Consider the following 18,296-nt stretch of genomic DNA (forward strand, 5'->3'; position numbering starts at 1 on the left):
TAAGGTGGTTGAAAGAAAGTTGAAGAATGAATATGATTGGTCTAAAATTTAGGAATGACTTCTGATTGGTCCTAAAATAATTCCTATTTTCTGATTGGTTAACTGCATACAGTGGTAGAAGGAAAGTTGGAGAATCAATATGATTGGTCTAAAATTTAGGAATGACTTCTGATTGGTCCTAAAATAATTCCTATTTTCTGATTGGTTAACTGCATACCTGGGTAGACTCAGGTATTATAATATAGGATTTCTAAATACACTTCAAAAAAATAAAAAACAAAATTTTAAAGTAGAAGGGTCCCGTGAACAAGCATAACTGCATAACTGATTATTATAACAAATTATCGTAATAAAATTATCTGCTAATTTTCATAATAAAATTATTAAACTTCGATTTTTATATGTGCCACACAACTAAGATTTCATTTTTAATATTAAGAGCATCCTCAAGGATAATATATATAATGGTTAAATGTTTTCGTAGGCTATATTGAATATATAAATTTTTGCTAAGGAAACCACTGATTACTCCAATTAAATTATCAATATTCATGTTTATGTAAAATATAGCTAAAGATTTTCTTAAATCGACAAATATAACCAACCAAACGTGATTCGCTATATCTATTGTCAAAGGAAGAGATGGTCGGAATTTTAGGACCGTTTTGGTGAACATAAAATAAGTGCTTCTTGATTAATGTAAAAAGGTGAAATATAATTTAGAAGTAAGTTAAAACTTATAAGTGATTAAAGTGTTTGGAAAAGAAGCAGAAACTCTAAGGGAAAAGCTAGTATTTGTAACTTTTAAAATGTGCATCTACTTTTCAACACAAACGGGTCAAGAAAAGTAGAAGCCAACTTCTTTCGAAAAGAAGTACTTATTAGTAGGGGTGGCAATCGTTTCGTTTCGTATACTTTCGTTTCGTATATTTTCGTGTTTCGTGTGCTCGAAGGTGAAACCCGTATCCGCCCGTTATTAATTTCGTGTACCTAATTTGAAACCCGTATCCGATCCGAATCGTTTCGTGTATATTTCGTGTACTTTTCGTGTATATTGTATATAAAAATATTAATAAATTTTTTAATCAAAAAATGGATTTAATATATATTTTCCTTTATAAATTTATTAAATGTGAATGATATATTTATACTTGTATACAATTCTCTATAAATTTGTTAATGTATCTACAATATATATCCACACATACATAAAGATATATACTTTTTACTCAATTATATATTTAATATATCATAACATATATATAATAATATTATCTACAAATATTTCGTGTACTTTCGTGTATTTTGTTTACCCCAAATGAAAACCCATATCCGACACGAAATCTATCGTGTAATTTCGTGTTCGTGTACTTTCGTGTTTCGTGTATCGAAAATCAAAACGCATATCTATTTTTTTCGTGTCGTTCCGTTTCGTGTTAACGTGTCGCGTGTCAAATTGCCAGGCATACTTATTAGAGATTGCCAAACAGGCACTTTATATTTTTTAGATGGTCTTTAAAAATGACACGTAGATGCCAAATTGACGGCACCTAGATAATTTTAATGCTATAAATCGGCTTATTACTTATTACACCAATTTTTTTGAGCCATAATTTTAAACTAAGGATTTGGCTTGACATAAATTCGACAGGTCTCCAACTCTACTCGAAAAACTCAAATCAATTCGAATAAATATTAACAAAACTCAAATATGATATATTTGGATCAAGTTTGACTCGAATTTTTCTTGATTATTTATCAAACTACAGGATGCGGTTTCTCATATTTTGCTTTAATGATGAGAAAAATTCAGGATAATAATACATTTATGTAAATTATTATTGTGTAATTTCAATATAATCGGAACATGTGTATGTAACAAATTTTTTAATCACCAACTCATCTTATTATTGTAAAATATTTTAAACTCTTATAAATATAAATATATTTCTATCAATGTGTTATTGTATAATTTACAAGTTTTATTTTTCATAAATACCCATATCTAAAAGATTTTTTTACAAAAATACTGTTATTTTTAAAATAAATTGTGGAAATACCATCTTTCAAAAAAATTGCAAAAATACGGTGGTTGTATTTTTAACCATATCTACAGCTGATAGCAGTCATATATGCAACCAAAAATATAACTTTGAAAATATCTGTTGAAAATTACATTTAATTGCATAATAAGTTGTAAGTGATTGCAAATGACGAAAAATGAGTGTCACTGCGGTGCTGGTATTAATAACACAAAAGTAACCACAAAATCACCTAAAACCAATCGTCATACCCAGAATTATCAATACTAAAAGCAACCATCAATTCTCTCCAAACACTTCTTCACCGCATCCAAACAAACCTTCAAAATCACCACTCTCCGTCGTCTCCATCCCCTTCCAAACTCGTCTCTTCTCACAGACTCAAAACCTTCAAAATCGAACAATCCAAATCACCATAAAAGACGTAGATTGCCAAAGAGAATTCACTAAATCACTTGCTTCTTAGCTCTTTACTTGGCTTAGTTTCTTGTTTGAAAATCTTAGGAGTTAGGACATATGGTTGTGACATTTCTAAGTTGACCGTTCAGAATGAGGACTATGAGGTTGTGGTTTCAAGGAATGGGAAGAGAGATAGTGTAGAGAACGAGGAGTTTGTATTTGATAGGATTGGAAGAGAACTGTGGTGTAATCGAGTTGGGAAAGAGACATATAATTTTTTGAGACGGTGGAAATTTCAAGTGTTAAATATTTTATTTTTCCAAAATATAAATATCATATTTTGATTGCATCTTTTTAATCATAATTTGACTGTATATTCGTAGCTATTTTCATAAGATTATAAAATTACAAAATAACTTACACAAAGTAGTATGTTTGATAAACACACTAATTTATATACATTTGGAATTAGACAAATATCAAACTAAAATTCCAACGACTTTAAAAAACGTCCATAAATAAATTCATAACATTGAGTTTACATGACCCTGCCCCAGCCTATAATGAAATTATTTGACATGTGCGCATGTCATGTATAACGCGATATGTATGTGAAAATAGGATAATTAATTTGATATTTTAACATTAATATATGTTTATAATATAATAACATTCAAAATTTTGTCTAAATATTTTTGATGATAAGTATTTTCATATTTGTTATAATATCTCTATTATAAATAATTTTAATATTTGTAAAGAATAATTACGAAAGTTGAGATAACACCCATCTCATTTATGACTAAGTTTGATTTCTTATACAATAATACAAAATAAAAAGATTAGTACAGAGAGTTTCTCACCAAATATAATAATATCAGAATACTTACTCCGTCCGCCTGTTTGCACCATTTTGAGACTCTATAAAAGTATAGTCTATAACATTTTTTTAATTTTTTTCCTTTTTCGAATAAAAATTTAAACGTCAAACTTTTTTTCAGAATTTTTTTCTAAAAATTATATATTATATGTAGGGTCGCGCTCAAAAGAAAACCAATGCTTAAAATAAAACCATAACACCACTAAGGTTCTGCTGCTGCAAAACCCTATATTTTGCATAGATTTTCAGGATCTAAATCTAAATATATGTTTTTTTTATCATTATGTGTGTTCAAAAATAATTTTAAAATATAATACATAGATATTGACATTTTTTTTTCCATGTGCTTCTGCTGCAAAACCCTAATGAAAGTTCTATGAGTTCTCAAAATGCGCACCAAAAAATAACGTAAGGAATCTGATGAGACCGCGGGAGTACTATAATATTCACATAAATACATATATAAAAAATGGAGAGTTATAAATATCAGAAACAAACATACTGATTATAATCACATTGTCCTACATATATTTTTATAAAACAATAAAAACAAACCGAGAAACAGAGAGAGAGAGATGAGAGAGAGAGAGGGGAGAGAGATGGAGAGAGCGATGGAAGAGGCGAAGTCTTTGGCACAGCAACAACAACTCATGTTACAACATCACCTTGATCAACAGCAACAACATCATCTCCAACGGCACCAACACCAACAAATGCTATTTCTACAGCACCAAATTCAACAGCAACAACATTTTCAACAACAGCAAGCCGCGGCTTTCTCGCGCTTCCCTGCTAATCATCCAGGATCATCATTTCGCAGTCCTCTACAACCACAATCTCAACAGATTCCCCTGATCAACCCTAACCCTAGCTCCAATCCGCTCCTCATTTCCAATCTCCCGCAAAACCCTAACCCTAATCTCATTCCCAATTCTCCTCCTCCTGCTGCTGCTTCTTCTGCTGTTCCGAAGGTTAATCGCAACACGGCGGAGATTCAAATGGCGTATCAGGATCTCTGGAAGGTCTGCCACCCTGATTACAACACCCCCTTTTCGTCCCTCGAAGACGCCTGCGAGAGGTTCTTGTTTCTTGGTCTTGTTACTATTGATTTTCTTGAATGTATCTGCATTGTTTATAGAGCTGATAATTTGAAGTGAATTGCTTGTTTTACGTGTTTAGATTATATCAACTTGCATAAGTATTATATTATGTTGTTTGACACTTGTGTCAACCCACTATATGTATAGGCAACTAATCATTTGTGGTTGAATAAAGACGACGGACCCGCGTAGATACCTTTTTAATTGCTGACTGTTCAAGTAGGTGATCAATCATTTGTGATCATGTTTTCATGAATAAAGACGAGGAATCAGCAGTCAATTGCCTTCTGCGGGCTCCGCTTGCCACTTGAGAATCTAATATATATTTTTTGAAACCTACCAGTTATATAATATCTAGTTATCCATTTTGGATAAGGAACACACAATTCTTTGTCTCTTGGCCTCATTTCTCAATTGGTGTTGTCTACATTCTTTTAAATGCATCTTCATTTCAGACACTATTCTTCCTAATCGCAGTTTGCTTCTTTCTATGGTCCCTTCAATTTCTTCACATGTTCAAAATGAATGCATTTCCAACACTTATATTACATTAACTTCCCCCTATCATAGCATGTAGTTGACTGTGTTGGTAGAGGTTCTATTTCTTTGTGATACTAGGACATATTCCTTGTAAATGGGTGACTATTCAGTATTTACATATGTAGTCATTTGTGATGACATTTATATGTATAAAGACGACCCCGCATAGATACCAGCAATATTTACCTTTTTAGCAGTTTACAATACACATAATCAATTATTTGTGATCAAATTTATATGAATAAAGACGACCTTGCCTAGATGCCAGCAATATTTACCCTATAAATTTGTTACAATACACATAGGCAATCAGTTATTTGTGCTCAACTTTATATAAAATAAGGACTATAATTTATCTTCCTTATGTGGCCACCTGAGATCTATTATTTGGTAAGGCCTCCCAGTTCTGTTAACTTTAGGCATTCTTTTAAAAATGATGCACAATTTAGCAACAGGGGCGAAAAGTCCAAAACATGGAAAGGAACGCATAATTTTCTCTCTGCCTGTTTTTAATATTCTGATATGAAGAGTAAGAGTTCTTAAAAGTAGGATATATTACGAGTTTTTTTGTTTAGGTACACGAAGTATCATTTGTTTGTTAAGGTAGTGTAGCTAACCATTCTAATTGTGGACGCTGACCTCATGTGATAACTATATATGAGCCTTTTATAAAAGTTAGCCATCATATGTCGGATTTTGCCATTGTTGGTCTTTCTACATGCTGTTTCCTGCTTATCTTAATTGACTTTTTGTTGCAAGTTCACATGCAATATTATATTAGAATTGATTATTGTAATAAGTGAACATTGGATCTGGTCTCTCCTTATGTTGTGATCTATAATTGCTGTCACCCTTGGGGTGGTTGATTTCTGTGGTTAACCAGCCCAAGCATATATTTTTCGTTTTTATTTTATATATTTAGTTGAGTCAAATGAGTTCTGCAATGCACAAAAAGACCTTAGCAAGTGGCATAGTTTTGTCAGGACCTAAAGATCAGCAGTTTAGGTAATAGTTGTAGTCAAAGTTGTTTAAGAAGAGATACCAGTTGAGACAAAACTTCTTCGTGTTGACTTTAACCATTACGAATGTATATTACTGTTTTATTTTCATGCTAAAGTTGCTTCTTTCTTTCTTTAAGTATGTTGATAATTGAGGTAGTTTTGTACACATCTTGACTTGTCGTACTGCAAAAACATGTTTAGAGTTACTAAACGAAAACCCCCATAAAAGATTCAACTTCTCCTCTAGGTGATTTCTGGCCATTGGGAAACACAATTTGGGAGTTGAGTACTGCCAATTTTATTCATTGTTAAAGATATTAGAAATGTTATATATATGCGAATTAATTTATTGGTATGTACATGAGTGTGAGGAATGAGAATACTGTTAATGAAACACTGAAATCTGATTTTCTGCATACACATTTGTTGTCATTGCAACTATAGTGATAAGATGACTTGTGAACATGTGGCTTGAACACTGTGAGCATTGCTTTAATTTCTGTATATATGTGAAGAGAAGTTCTAAATTTAGTTAAGTGCCATGAGCTCTGCAATGCACAGAGACCTTGGCAAGTGGTATAGTGTTATCATGCCCTTAAGTCACTAGTATAAACACCTATCCTTGTAGTCGAAGTTGTCTGGAAAAAAGAGACCAGACACCTAAGGAACATATTTTTATTGCCTGACAAACACTATTCTTCATGTAGAAGCATAATAAATTTTTAAGTGGCCTTAGTTTAGACTTAGATTTTTTCAACTTGTCGGCTACGAAAACATCTTCCAAGTCACTAAAAGGAAACACCATAGAAGTTCAACATTTTCATTAGGTGAATGTTGAACATTAGGAAACAGAATTCAGGATTTGGATACTGCCAATTTTTTTATTGTTAAAAAAATATAAATTAATTTATTGTGATGTACCAGGAATAAAGAAATGTAGAATGCTGTTGCCTATATTAGTCATAGCATACAATATGTTCTCTTATTCCCCTTTGTTGACATGTTTTGTGCGTTCCGGTAATCCAGTTTTGCAGGATATATGTGCCAGAATCTTGTAGTCATTGTGAAAGAGAACTAATCTTTTTGGAATATATTTTTTTCCAACAGGTTACTACCATACCATGTGGTGGCAGACTATGAAACAGAGGAGGAAGAAAGAATTCTTGATTCTGATACTACAGGCCAGGTGATCTCCCGTGCCCAGCAATGGAATAACAATATTGCTGCCAAAGTTGCAGAATTTGCTGAGACCTTTGGGAAACAGGTGGCTGCCTTTAACATAATCAATCGCAAACGCGCTATTGGGGAATTTCGACTAGAAGAAAGGTTGTTGATTGAGAAGCTTTTATTGCAAGAAGAAAAAGAATCTCTGGTTGAGCTGAGGGAGCAGCTGGAGTCGAGACAAAATGCAGGCCGTGAGGCTAATCTAAGAATGGCAGCTATGGTTCATGCTGAGTCACAAGCTCGTGCTGAGTCACAAGCTCATGCAGAAATGATGGCTCGAGGTCCAATCAGACCAAATGCACTGGGATCTCAAGGGAGTAATATTCAGATTGGTCATGACTTTGCTATCTCAGAGCAACAAGCTAACCCAGGACAGATGATTAGTGGATGGGGAAACAATGCTCAAAGAGACGAAAATGAACCTACTGAAGATTTTCTGAATGATGAGGAAACAGGAAATGGAGGTGCTGGTATGGGAGAGTTTGATCTGAACACCACATGAGAATTGCTAATTTTACCGAAAATTTACCATCTCAGTTGAATAGAAACAAACATGGTAGCCGAAACTTAAACTCTTTAGCTTTAGTCTGAAGTATATTCGTACTCTCTCCTTTGTTCTTGGCAAATTGATACCCATAGAAGCAACTTTAAAGAAGACATAATAAGTAATTTCTGTCATAGAAGCAGGAATAGCAGTACTTTTTTGTTATATTTTCTGGATACAAAATACAAAGATGTTCAGTTAGACCAAATGCGGAATTCGTTTTGGTATATGGCATTTGTTAAATTTGCAGCTTGTAAAATTATCTTTAGATATATAACTGATCTCTGAGCTTAGTCAAGCATGCTGTTCTGTCAATATCTAGAAGGTAACGTGTGAAACTTGTTAGATCATAAATTTAAGATCTGCATATTTTTACCTTCAGAAGTGTGTTGGATAACAGATAAAGAACATCTACTGAATTTGTAGTTCAAGTAGTTCTTTCTTCTTTGCGTGTTGTTTGTGGAAAGGGAGCAAACCAATTGAGAGAAAACTTGAATAAGTTGTAGAATCTTAAACCTCTTGTTATCCGGGAGAAGAGGGTTGTACACTAAGAAAAGCTCAGGAAGATTAGACAAAATCCGTGGATTAGAGCATCTCCAACCCCAAAAGCCGTTAGCTTAAATTCTTGCTAACTTCTCTATGTGGCATCTAGATGGTACTTATAGAGATTATCTAAAAATTATGCAACTCCAACCCTCTATCCTCTTGGCAAAAAGTATAGCCAATCATATTTGGTTGGCTATATTTGTCGAACCAAGTGAGCTTTTAGGTATAATTTTACATAAGCACAATTATAGATAATCCCATTGGAACATGTACATGTCCTCTTAGCAAAAAATTTACATAATCCATTTAGCCAATCAATATAGCCACCATTATACATATTCTCCTCGGAGATGCTCCCTATGTGTAGCTAATACGACTGATCACTATCATCTTCAAACTTCTAGCACCTCTGTTCATTTGAGCAAACCGAGGTTCAGATAGAAAGGAGAATACAGACTGCACTTTAGCTTGTAGTTTTTGCGGTAGCCTTTCTATATGTGCAAAAAACAGGACTCTTGAACAAACCATTAACATTCTTGCTCGGACATCAGCGAAAGCAAGACATACGACTGTTTGGCTTAGCATAAAAAAAAGGGGTTAATTATCAAATAGGTCACTCTTTACACTGGAAAATATCAAGTGGGTCACTCAAAAATTTTGGGTCTCATTTGAATCACTAAAGTCATAAAATATATCAAATAGATACCTCTAATATCTTTTGAGAAGTAAACTTTACTTTTCATTGAGTTCCACACATTTTTCTTGCGTGTTGGTATAATCAAATGAAAGGTTATGAACTCTAGTATTTATGATAATATATTCAGAGTTTAAGAAATTTATTTACTATTTATTTTTTAATTTTACAATTAATTTGTTTAATTTATATCAAATAAATAATAAATAAATTTCTTAATATCTGAATATATTATCATAAATACTAGAATTCATAATCTTTCATTTTATTATACTAATAACCAAGAAAAATGTGAGGAACTCAATGAAAAGTAAAGTTTACTTCTCAAATGATATTAAAGGTATCTATTCGATATATTTTATGAGTTTAGTGATTCAAATGAGACCAAAAATTTCCGAGTGATCCACTTGATATTTTCGAGTGTAAAGAGTGACCCATTTGATAATTAACCCTAAAAAAAAGTTACTCATTACTTATGAATAATAAAAATTACTTATAAGTGAAAAAGAACTTTTAATATATTTGTTTGGATAAATTTATTAATATTTACATCTTATGAGATAGAAAATTATTAATATAATCATAATATCTTATGAGTTATACTTTAGAATTCAATATTATATGAATTTTCAAGTGGATAAGATCGGTCGAGTGGTCTCAGTTGTAGATGGACCACTCAATTGGAGAAGAGATGACATTTGTTTATAAATCGAACGAGATTCAAACTGGTGAAATAATTGAATTTGCCGGCGTTGTCAAAAGAATAGCCTTGAATTTGAGAATGAAAATGTCGGGATTATTGTTTTTGATAGTGATACTATTATGAAAGAAGATGTCAAGTGCACGGATTTATTGTGGATGTTTCTACGAAAAATGCTAAGTGATCATATAGTACATGTTTATGAAATCAAATTTCGAAAATCAAAATAATCATGAAAAAATATAAATATTTTCAATTTCTCATATTCCAACTTACAAGTCAGAAATCGATTTATAATTTTTTTAAGCAAACATTACGAATAAGTTGATTCTTATATAACAAGACAAGCATGCCAAGCATTTTAAGCCGCAGGGCCATAGCATCGTTTTCTTTCACATTTCAAAAGGTATAAACAAAGAAAGTGGATTAGTATACTTGTTTATTACTCAGTGAACAAGTGAATTGTACATTGCTGATTTGAAATCTTTGTGCATTGAACTGATTATTCAAACAGAATCAACAAATAATAAACAAAAGATCCATACATGCACTTCATTTGGTCATCCACTGCACACAAAAACTAGAAAGGCTTGGTTCACTGTTACAGATAATAATGGCTGCCAAGGTCAACACATTGGTACCTCCTTGACACTTTATAAAAATTGAATTGTAACCTTGCGACACCTAATCCTAAGCTGTATACAAACGTTTCTGTGTTCTACTTTATACTATCTGACACAATTGTCGTGCCTTCTGTCGCAAACGCCATTGATTTTGAGACAACTGAATAAGCAGATCATCATTCGGCTTGAGGTCTGCTTTCGAAGTTTACCATCATCTTGCTTAGTTTCTTGTTGCTTATTCTTTGTTGAAAGACTCTGCTGTCATCCATACTGCAACCAAGGAAATTAGTTAATTACGATATTAGAAATAAATGTGTAAGAGTACTTCTGCGCTTGCTTATTAAAATTAGCTTAATGCAGTTGAGAGAGGAAACTAACCCTTGTGAAACTGATGATTCATCTGATGGCAAAAGCTTGTGCGCGAGTTTTACTGCATCGTTGTTACAGTTGATCACTTGGTTGAAGCATAGATATCGCCCATAGGATGAAATGTCCTCGAAGACGCATATGTGGGCATCTACCAAGAACCTAAGGTCCACGGTAACAAAAACCCCATCTTCATACATTTCAGCAGCACCTTTCAAGTAAGGATGTGATATGGTGAGGTCTGGACTCATGAGCAGCCCTCCGTTTATGGATACCATGTTCACCTCTCTGTCCATGGCGAGTGCCCAAGCAGCTTTCTCCGCTAGTGTCTTTGAGAGTCCTTCCCATAGCTACAGCCATTCAACCAATCAATTTAATACGTTATCGAGTGCTTATTAATCAAACAAAATTATCTTTACACTCCTTTCTTTAGCCATCGTGATGATTGCCTTGTCGCTAATAACAGTGAAATATTCCTCCTGCCTATTTATTTTATCTTTGCATGGGCTATAATAATTTACATCTCTCTTATCATTGAAACAATCCTATGGAGTCTTATTCTTCAGTTTTTATTTCATCTTCGGGGTAGGGGGACAGAGTAGTTGATCCCGCACTCTGCCTAAATATTATATATTATTTGGTGAAGGTCAATTACAAACGCTTGCATACATCCACTTAGGCTTGAATGCTCGACCTCTTATCACCGAGAGCTGAGGTATACCTTGCGGACTATGTCTACTGTCTAGACTATGTCTTGCAGGTCTCCCTAAAGTTAAATTTATTAAAGCATATAAAACTAGACAAACTACGGCAAAAAGTCCAATTATTGCTAATAAACACACTTAGCGGTAGAAGAAAGCTGATTGAATTAACCAGAAGGAAGAATTACCTTGAATTTTTTACAGAAGTTAACATCACTCCAATTTCTTTCGTCGAAATTAGATGGCAAGGTATCACCTCGGTCCCTCCAGATGACAGCTGTGGCCGAGGAAGTAAACACTACCTTCTCTATAGTATCTGTTTGTGCACATGCTTCTAATACATTGTGTGCGGCCATTACCTCTAGTTCTGCCATAAATTCCTGTAAGAAAAGCATACGCCAACTGTCACCGCAAATAATTAAACTAAACCACCTGTTAAATTATTAATCAAATGTGCCCCCTCATGATTATAATCCAGTTAAGTTGCTAATCAATTCATAAATTCATTCCAGAACCACCCTCCACCGTTCCTTACTAAAATAAATAACCGCTATTTCTGACCGAACTCTTATGATGATCGAAACAGATTGCATTGTATTGGGATTAAACACGAGTCATTGAATGAGGAAAGTGCTTACATCATAGGTAGGATGGTCAGACGGGGGAGCGAAGGAGTAAAATAAGCCACAACATCCCTTCAATGCATCGACTATACTGTGATAATCCAAGGGGTCTGAATGAAACACCTTTAATCTCGTGTTATCGGTCTCACAAATCAAACCCTTGAAATCCTGCACTTTGGCTGCAAAATCCATATCCCATTGTTATAACTTATATCCAAACTCAACCAACAAAATACGGACACATAAATTCAAATGACAACCGGAGAGCCCCTAAACATAAACAACCATAAATTCTTTCTTGTAACATACAAGTTCCACAAAATTTGTTACTAAAATTCACATAGAGTTACACAATTTCCACAAAAAATACTTGCTAGGTAAATAACAATTTACACAAACACGTGCAAATAATAAGATGAATAAAACAGGAAAAAAGTGTAAGGAAACGAAAATGATCAAGATAATCTTAATAAAATTTGAGAAAATTGATGAAAACCAAGAAATGAAGAAAAAGAAAAGAACCATGAGATTGGATGGCGGCGTTGACAGAGTAGCCTCTTGTAAGAAGACGATGAACCAGTGCAGACCCAAGCCTGCTTGAAGCATCCATTACGCACACTACTCTGTCTCTGTTCTCTCCTCCTGTTGATGACCCACTCGACATATTACACTCCTTCATCATTCTGCTTGATCATCAACCAACTTGCTGCTTCACAGAGAGAGAGAGAGAGAGAGATAATGGGAGAGACTTGGAGAGAAGCCTCAAACTATATAGGGTGTGTGTAATGTAATAAAGGCGACAGAGAGATAGAGAGAGATAGAGAGAGGGGGAGAGATTATTTATATGTAATGGGGAGAGAGATGGGGGGAACATAGAAAGATTGTTGATGGTGTAATGTGGGTAATTAACTAATTAATCAATTAGTACCGGTAGCATCTAGTTGGGAAGCTGGTAGTTAGATAATGCTACTCACATACATACACATTATGTACAAGTTAATTACACACTAATACAATTTGTTTTAGTATTGCCGTATTTTTCCCATTTTTTTTTATGTACTAAAAGCCTCCGAAAGAGGCGTCACACCAAATTTCATTTATTATTAATAATAATTAAATTATAGATACTCGTCTCCATCATACACTAAATTTGATGTAGTATTATAAAATGTCTTAATATGTGACCTTAATGTGGATGTGGGGATTTATTAATTGCATAATAATTATGTATTATTTATTTATTGTCACAAGAGATGATTTCTTACGGAGAAGCATAGGAAAGGCAGCTAGGATAAAAAACAGGACAGGGATAAGTTTGTACTGTACAGGAAGTTATTACGAGTTCTGTGTACGTTGTACAAATATAATTTTTTTTTATGAGTTTCGTTTGTGATTTTTCGTTTTTGACAGTTGCAGCGTGTTAATGTTTCCGATCTATACTCGCCGCTCACTTTCGATTCCGAATTCTCTCTTTAATTTGCTTGTCTACTCTCCGTTCACTTGATAAATTTTTGTTTCATGAGTCCCAACTCCCAACTCATGAATGACGGGGTTGTTTTATTATCATTACTTTAACTTTTATTATTATTATTATCATTATTTTATTATTATTGTTTATTTACTCTCTTCGTACGGCGATTCGTTTACATATAATTTATGTACGGAAGTTAAGAAATACTAGCTTATAGCCCGTGCAAGGCACGGGAGCTTTTTAATTATTTATAAACTTTTTAAAAATATTTTAAATGGTGTGAAAAAAATTAATTTATAAATAATAGATTAAAATTGTATGTATCATGCCAAAGTATTAAATTCTTTATATCAAATTTTAAATTATTTTAAGTAGAATATGTGACGCCAACTCCTATTAGATTATATTTATAAATGAATTTTATATTAGAATTATTATAATGTGATTTAAATATTGATAAACACAATTTGTTTTGAATTAAGAAGATGAATCATAAACATGCAATTAGATGGTAGAATTTGTTTTGGATTAAGAAAAAGTTTTTGTATTCGTTCCTCACATAAATCGGGCTTATTAATTTTAAAATATATAAATTAAAATAATTTTGTGACGGTTAGATTTATATGAGTTTACAAATAAAATTGGTAGAAAATATTTATTTTGGATTAAAAATAATCATAAACACGTGAAATACATGATTTGTTTTGGATTCAGAAAAAGAATTATAAACATGCAAGTAGATCAGTTGTCTTTGTCTTATGGAACAGAAGTTAATTTTGTTCTAATCTAACGGTGCTTATTTGTTCAATATACGATCCGATGAATAAAAATAATTTTGTGACGGTGCGATTTATATGATTCTACAATTAAAATTTGTAGGAAATATTTATTTTGGATTTAAAAAACCAAAAACACATGAAAGACAGAATTTGTTTTGAATTCAGAAAAGAAATTATTTGTTCTAATCTAACGGTGCTTTTTTGTTCAATATACGATCCGATGGATAAAAATAATTTTGTGACGGTGCGATTTATACGATTCTACAATTAAAATTTGTAGGAAATATTTATTTTGGATTAAAAAAAAACCAAAAACACATGAAAGACAGAATTTGTTTTGGATTGAAAAAAGGAATTATAAACATGTAAGTAGATGTCAGTTTCCTTATAGAACAAAATTTAATTTTGTTCTAATCTAACGGTGCTTATTTATTTAATATACGATCCAACGAATGATAAGCTTTTGGACATAGGACCATACGACCAAATTATCTCCCTTACGCTTATTATATATAAGTATATAATGCCAAAGTATTAAATTCTTTCTAACAAATTTTAAATTATTTTAAGTAGAATATGTGACGCCAACTTCTATTAGATTATATTTATAAATGTATTTTATATTAGAATTATTATAATGTGATTTAAATATTTTTCTAAAAATTTTTATGGTTCGAGATTAAAATTCATAAACACAATTTGTTTTGAATTAAGAAGATGAATCATAAACATACAATAAGATGGTAGAATTTGTTTTGGATTAAGAAAAAGTTTTTGTATTCGTTCCTCACATAAATCGGGCTTATTAATTTTAAAATATATTAGATAAAAATAATTTTGTGACGGTGCGATTTATATGATTCTACAAATAAAATTGGTAGAAAATATTTATTTTGAATTAAAAAAAATCATAAACACTTGAAATACAGAATTTGTTTTGGATTCAGAAAAGGTATTATAAACATGCAATTAGATATCAGTTGTCTTATGGAACAGAAGTTAATTTTGTTCTAATTTAACGGTGCTTATTTGTTCAATATACGATCCGATGGATAAAAATAATTTTGTGACGGTGCGATTTATACGATTCTATAATTAAAATTTGTAGGAAATATTTATTTTGGATTAAAAAAACCAAAAACACATTAAAGACAGAATTTGTTTTGGATTCAGAAAAAGAATTATAAACATGCAAATATATGTCAGTTTCCTTATAGAACAGAATTTAATTTTGTTCTAATCTAACGGTGCTTATTTGTTCAATATACGATCCAACGGACGATAAGTTTTTGAACCATAGTACCATGCGACCAAATTATCTCCCTTACGCTTATTATATATAAGTATATAATGTATAAGGTATTGGAAAGGAAAAAAAAATTGGATTAAGTGGTGTGATCTATAGATTTTCATGTATAAAAAAGAGACGGTAGGATAAAAACAGGTTGAAAAGAGAAGAACAGTGGAGAATGGGTGGACCCGTTTAATTATTTTTAATAAATTTTGAAATATAAAAAATTAAAATAAACAAAAAAAATATCGGAATAAATGGAGTATATACTTGCTTACGGATAAGCATAAGAAAGGCAGCTAGAATACACAAGCAAGAGAAGTATACAGTTTTTGTACTATACATGAAGTTATTATCAAGGCGGTATTGCAATTTTCCACGTGTTGCATAAAATGTGTTTTCTCATACGTATTGGCTTATATCATTCCCTTTTCTTTTCTATTTTTCTCTCTTTCGTCGTTGTACTCTCAATTTCATAAATATTAAATATCTCTTTTTTCTTTTGCCGTAATAAAAATTCTAAAGACTCCTCATTTTTCATACCAAAAATATCTCGTTGAATTCGTTAATCCAGGAGGCCCTAGATAAGCTTTTTGTGGATGGTTGAAAGCAAAGGGCTTTCACTTTTTCCTCGCGCTTTGTTCGTATGTCACAAGTCCTTTTCTTCGGCTTGGAATTTCGGCTTTCTTTCTGTTTTAAGATCTTTTCAAATAAACAAACTACTGCTGAATACATGGTAATAATTCAATGATTAGCATTCGAATGCAAATTACTCCCTCCATCTCAAATTAGATGACCCTGTTGACTTTGGGCACACAATTTAAAGTTCATTGACCGCATAGCTACATGACTTATTTTTAAATTTTTAATTTTGCAAATAAAAATTAAAATATGAAATTTTCATTTACAAAAGAAAAATTAAAAAAATAAATTTCAGAAGTAGACGGTCAATACACCTAAAGTTGCGTGCCCAAAGTTGGTCATCTAATTTGGGATGGAGGTAGTATATTATTGAGTTGTATCTCATGTATAGAGACTAAAGCACTTATATCAAACAGATTTGCTCTCAAAATAATTTATCGAATTACGTTTTATGAGAACATTAGAATGCGTGTCGAGCTCCCGTCCCACTGTAAACAAATGAGGAGGGCGGAGGGATGAATAAATTTATCAAACTACATTTTATAAAAACATTAGAATGCGTGTCGAGCCCTCGTCCATCAATATAAACAAATGAGAGTGACAGAGGGAGTAGTATTTTAGGAGATATGTTATATGAGTTTGGGATTCAAATGTTGTTTTACGTAACATTAACTCATTACGTTATATTATATAGTGTTGTTTGTAGGTGTCTTTCTATAGTTTTGGACTCAGAAAATAGATAAACACTATCTCGTGCGTGGCATTTACGTTTTTTATAAAAAATACATAAAAATTAAATGATGTCATATTATAAAATTATATTTGGGGTCATATTTTTCGGATGTAATATATGAGATTTTATTACTTCAAATTGTGATAATCAAGATCAACCTCCAAATTAAGAGGGTGTTTGGCTGGGATTTTAAGCCCGGCTTCTCAATTTATAAGTTAGAAGCAATTATTTGTATCATTTGTATAAAAAAGTCAAGAAACACTTATAAAAAGTTAGGAATGCTAACTTTTGTTTCATGACTTCTACTTATTTTCCAAACACTTTAATTACTCATAAGTCTTAACTTGCTTCTCACTTCTATTTCATTTTTTACTTTAAATAAGAAGCACTTATTTTAAACTCAGCCAAACAGACCTTAAGACACCGAGAGGAAGAAAATATTATTTGAGGAAAATATAGGGTCCAACCGAGATGCATCGTTTATCCAATCGACTACGAGCATAGTTCGGGTGGCAACAGTCATTGAGCATAGTTATTACCCGAATGTGATGAAATATAAATGGTCCAGCCAAGCAAGCAAGGAGAAGATTGGATGCAGACCACAAACCACAACAAGAAGTTAGTTAGCTGGTAACAACAAGTAAGCCCGTGCCTTGCTCGTAGCTGCCAGATGGAGGCGGATTAATAGCCACTTATCTTGACTTCATCCTCTCTGTCAATCTTCCAACCAAGTAGCTAAGCTAACCCATTAATACTTTCCCCTCCCCCTCCCCCTCACTTACGTACCGGTGACTACTATTTCAAACCAAACCCTCTGCTTTGACCTTTTGAGTTTCTGTGACACCTTGTAACTTACTTGTTCAACTTGCCAACCATATTTTCTAGTTCAGACTTTAATGTTACCTTTATTTTAACTTTTATGCAAATCAGCTGTCAGCAGTCTGACTCTATTTGCTATTTCCTCTGTACCTCCGGGTTATCAACATATGACACAGAGGATTCGATGGATATTTTAATACTTAATTCTAGTTTTTTTTTGTTTTTTTCTGAATAAAAATTTATTATCATAAATAATTCTAAAAGTAAATTATAAAATTATATTTATATATGTTTGAAATTATGTGTTAAGCAATAGAAAAAACCGTGAAAAGATAGGAGAGGGAGATGGAGTCACTGATTCAGTACTCCCCCGCCTGAAAAGGCTGCCGCCTGCCGGCTGCTAAAGAAGATGATACTCCCTCCGTCCCCTTTTACATGTCCATTATGCATTTCGAGGAGTCAAATTGACCAATTTTTGACTAAATATTACAAATTATCTACTCATTATTTTTAAAATCTGAAAGTTGCGTATTAAAATACACTAAATGTACTTTCTATTGATATAATTTTTATTATTT

General features: G+C 32.4%; 2 protein-coding genes across 2 annotated transcripts; one reads left to right on the top strand and one right to left on the bottom strand.

Moving 5' to 3' along the window:
• The first annotated feature begins 3,793 nt into the window (after positions 1-3,793).
• LOC108216784 (uncharacterized) lies at positions 3,794-7,973 on the top strand. Its single transcript, XM_017389623.2, has 2 exons — positions 3,794-4,399; positions 7,070-7,973. The coding sequence occupies exons 1-2, from the start codon at positions 3,897-3,899 to the stop codon at positions 7,686-7,688; spliced, it is 1,122 nt and encodes a 373-aa protein (XP_017245112.1). The 5' UTR covers positions 3,794-3,896; the 3' UTR covers positions 7,689-7,973.
• A 2,219-nt stretch (positions 7,974-10,192) lies between these two features.
• On the bottom strand, positions 10,193-12,877 carry LOC108215761 (cinnamoyl-CoA reductase-like SNL6). Its single transcript, XM_017388328.2, has 5 exons — positions 12,506-12,877; positions 11,999-12,162; positions 11,549-11,740; positions 10,672-11,009; positions 10,193-10,563 (listed from the first exon to the last, which is right to left on the bottom strand). The coding sequence occupies exons 1-5, from the start codon at positions 12,663-12,665 to the stop codon at positions 10,470-10,472; spliced, it is 948 nt and encodes a 315-aa protein (XP_017243817.1). The 5' UTR covers positions 12,666-12,877; the 3' UTR covers positions 10,193-10,469.
• Positions 12,878-18,296: the final 5,419 nt, after the last annotated feature.

Source organism: Daucus carota, chromosome 4, assembly GCF_001625215.2.
Source record: "Daucus carota subsp. sativus chromosome 4, DH1 v3.0, whole genome shotgun sequence".
Lineage (NCBI taxonomy): Eukaryota > Viridiplantae > Streptophyta > Magnoliopsida > Apiales > Apiaceae > Daucus > Daucus carota.

Excerpts from the sequence above, each read along its gene's own strand:
- LOC108215761 (XM_017388328.2), bottom strand. The coding sequence starts at position 12,665 with ATGATGAAGGAGTGTAATATGTCGAGTGGGTCATCAACAGGAGGAGAG. Across the intron at positions 11,741-11,998 it reads CTGACCATCCTACCTATGAT|GAATTTATGGCAGAACTAGA; the intron begins GTAAGCACTTTC and ends CTTTTCTTACAG. Across the intron at positions 10,564-10,671 it reads GAATCATCAGTTTCACAAGG|TATGGATGACAGCAGAGTCT; the intron begins GTTAGTTTCCTC and ends CCTTGGTTGCAG.
- LOC108216784 (XM_017389623.2), top strand. The coding sequence starts at position 3,897 with ATGAGAGAGAGAGAGGGGAGAGAGATGGAGAGAGCGATGGAAGAGGCG. Across the intron at positions 4,400-7,069 it reads CTCGAAGACGCCTGCGAGAG|GTTACTACCATACCATGTGG; the intron begins GTTCTTGTTTCT and ends TTTTTCCAACAG.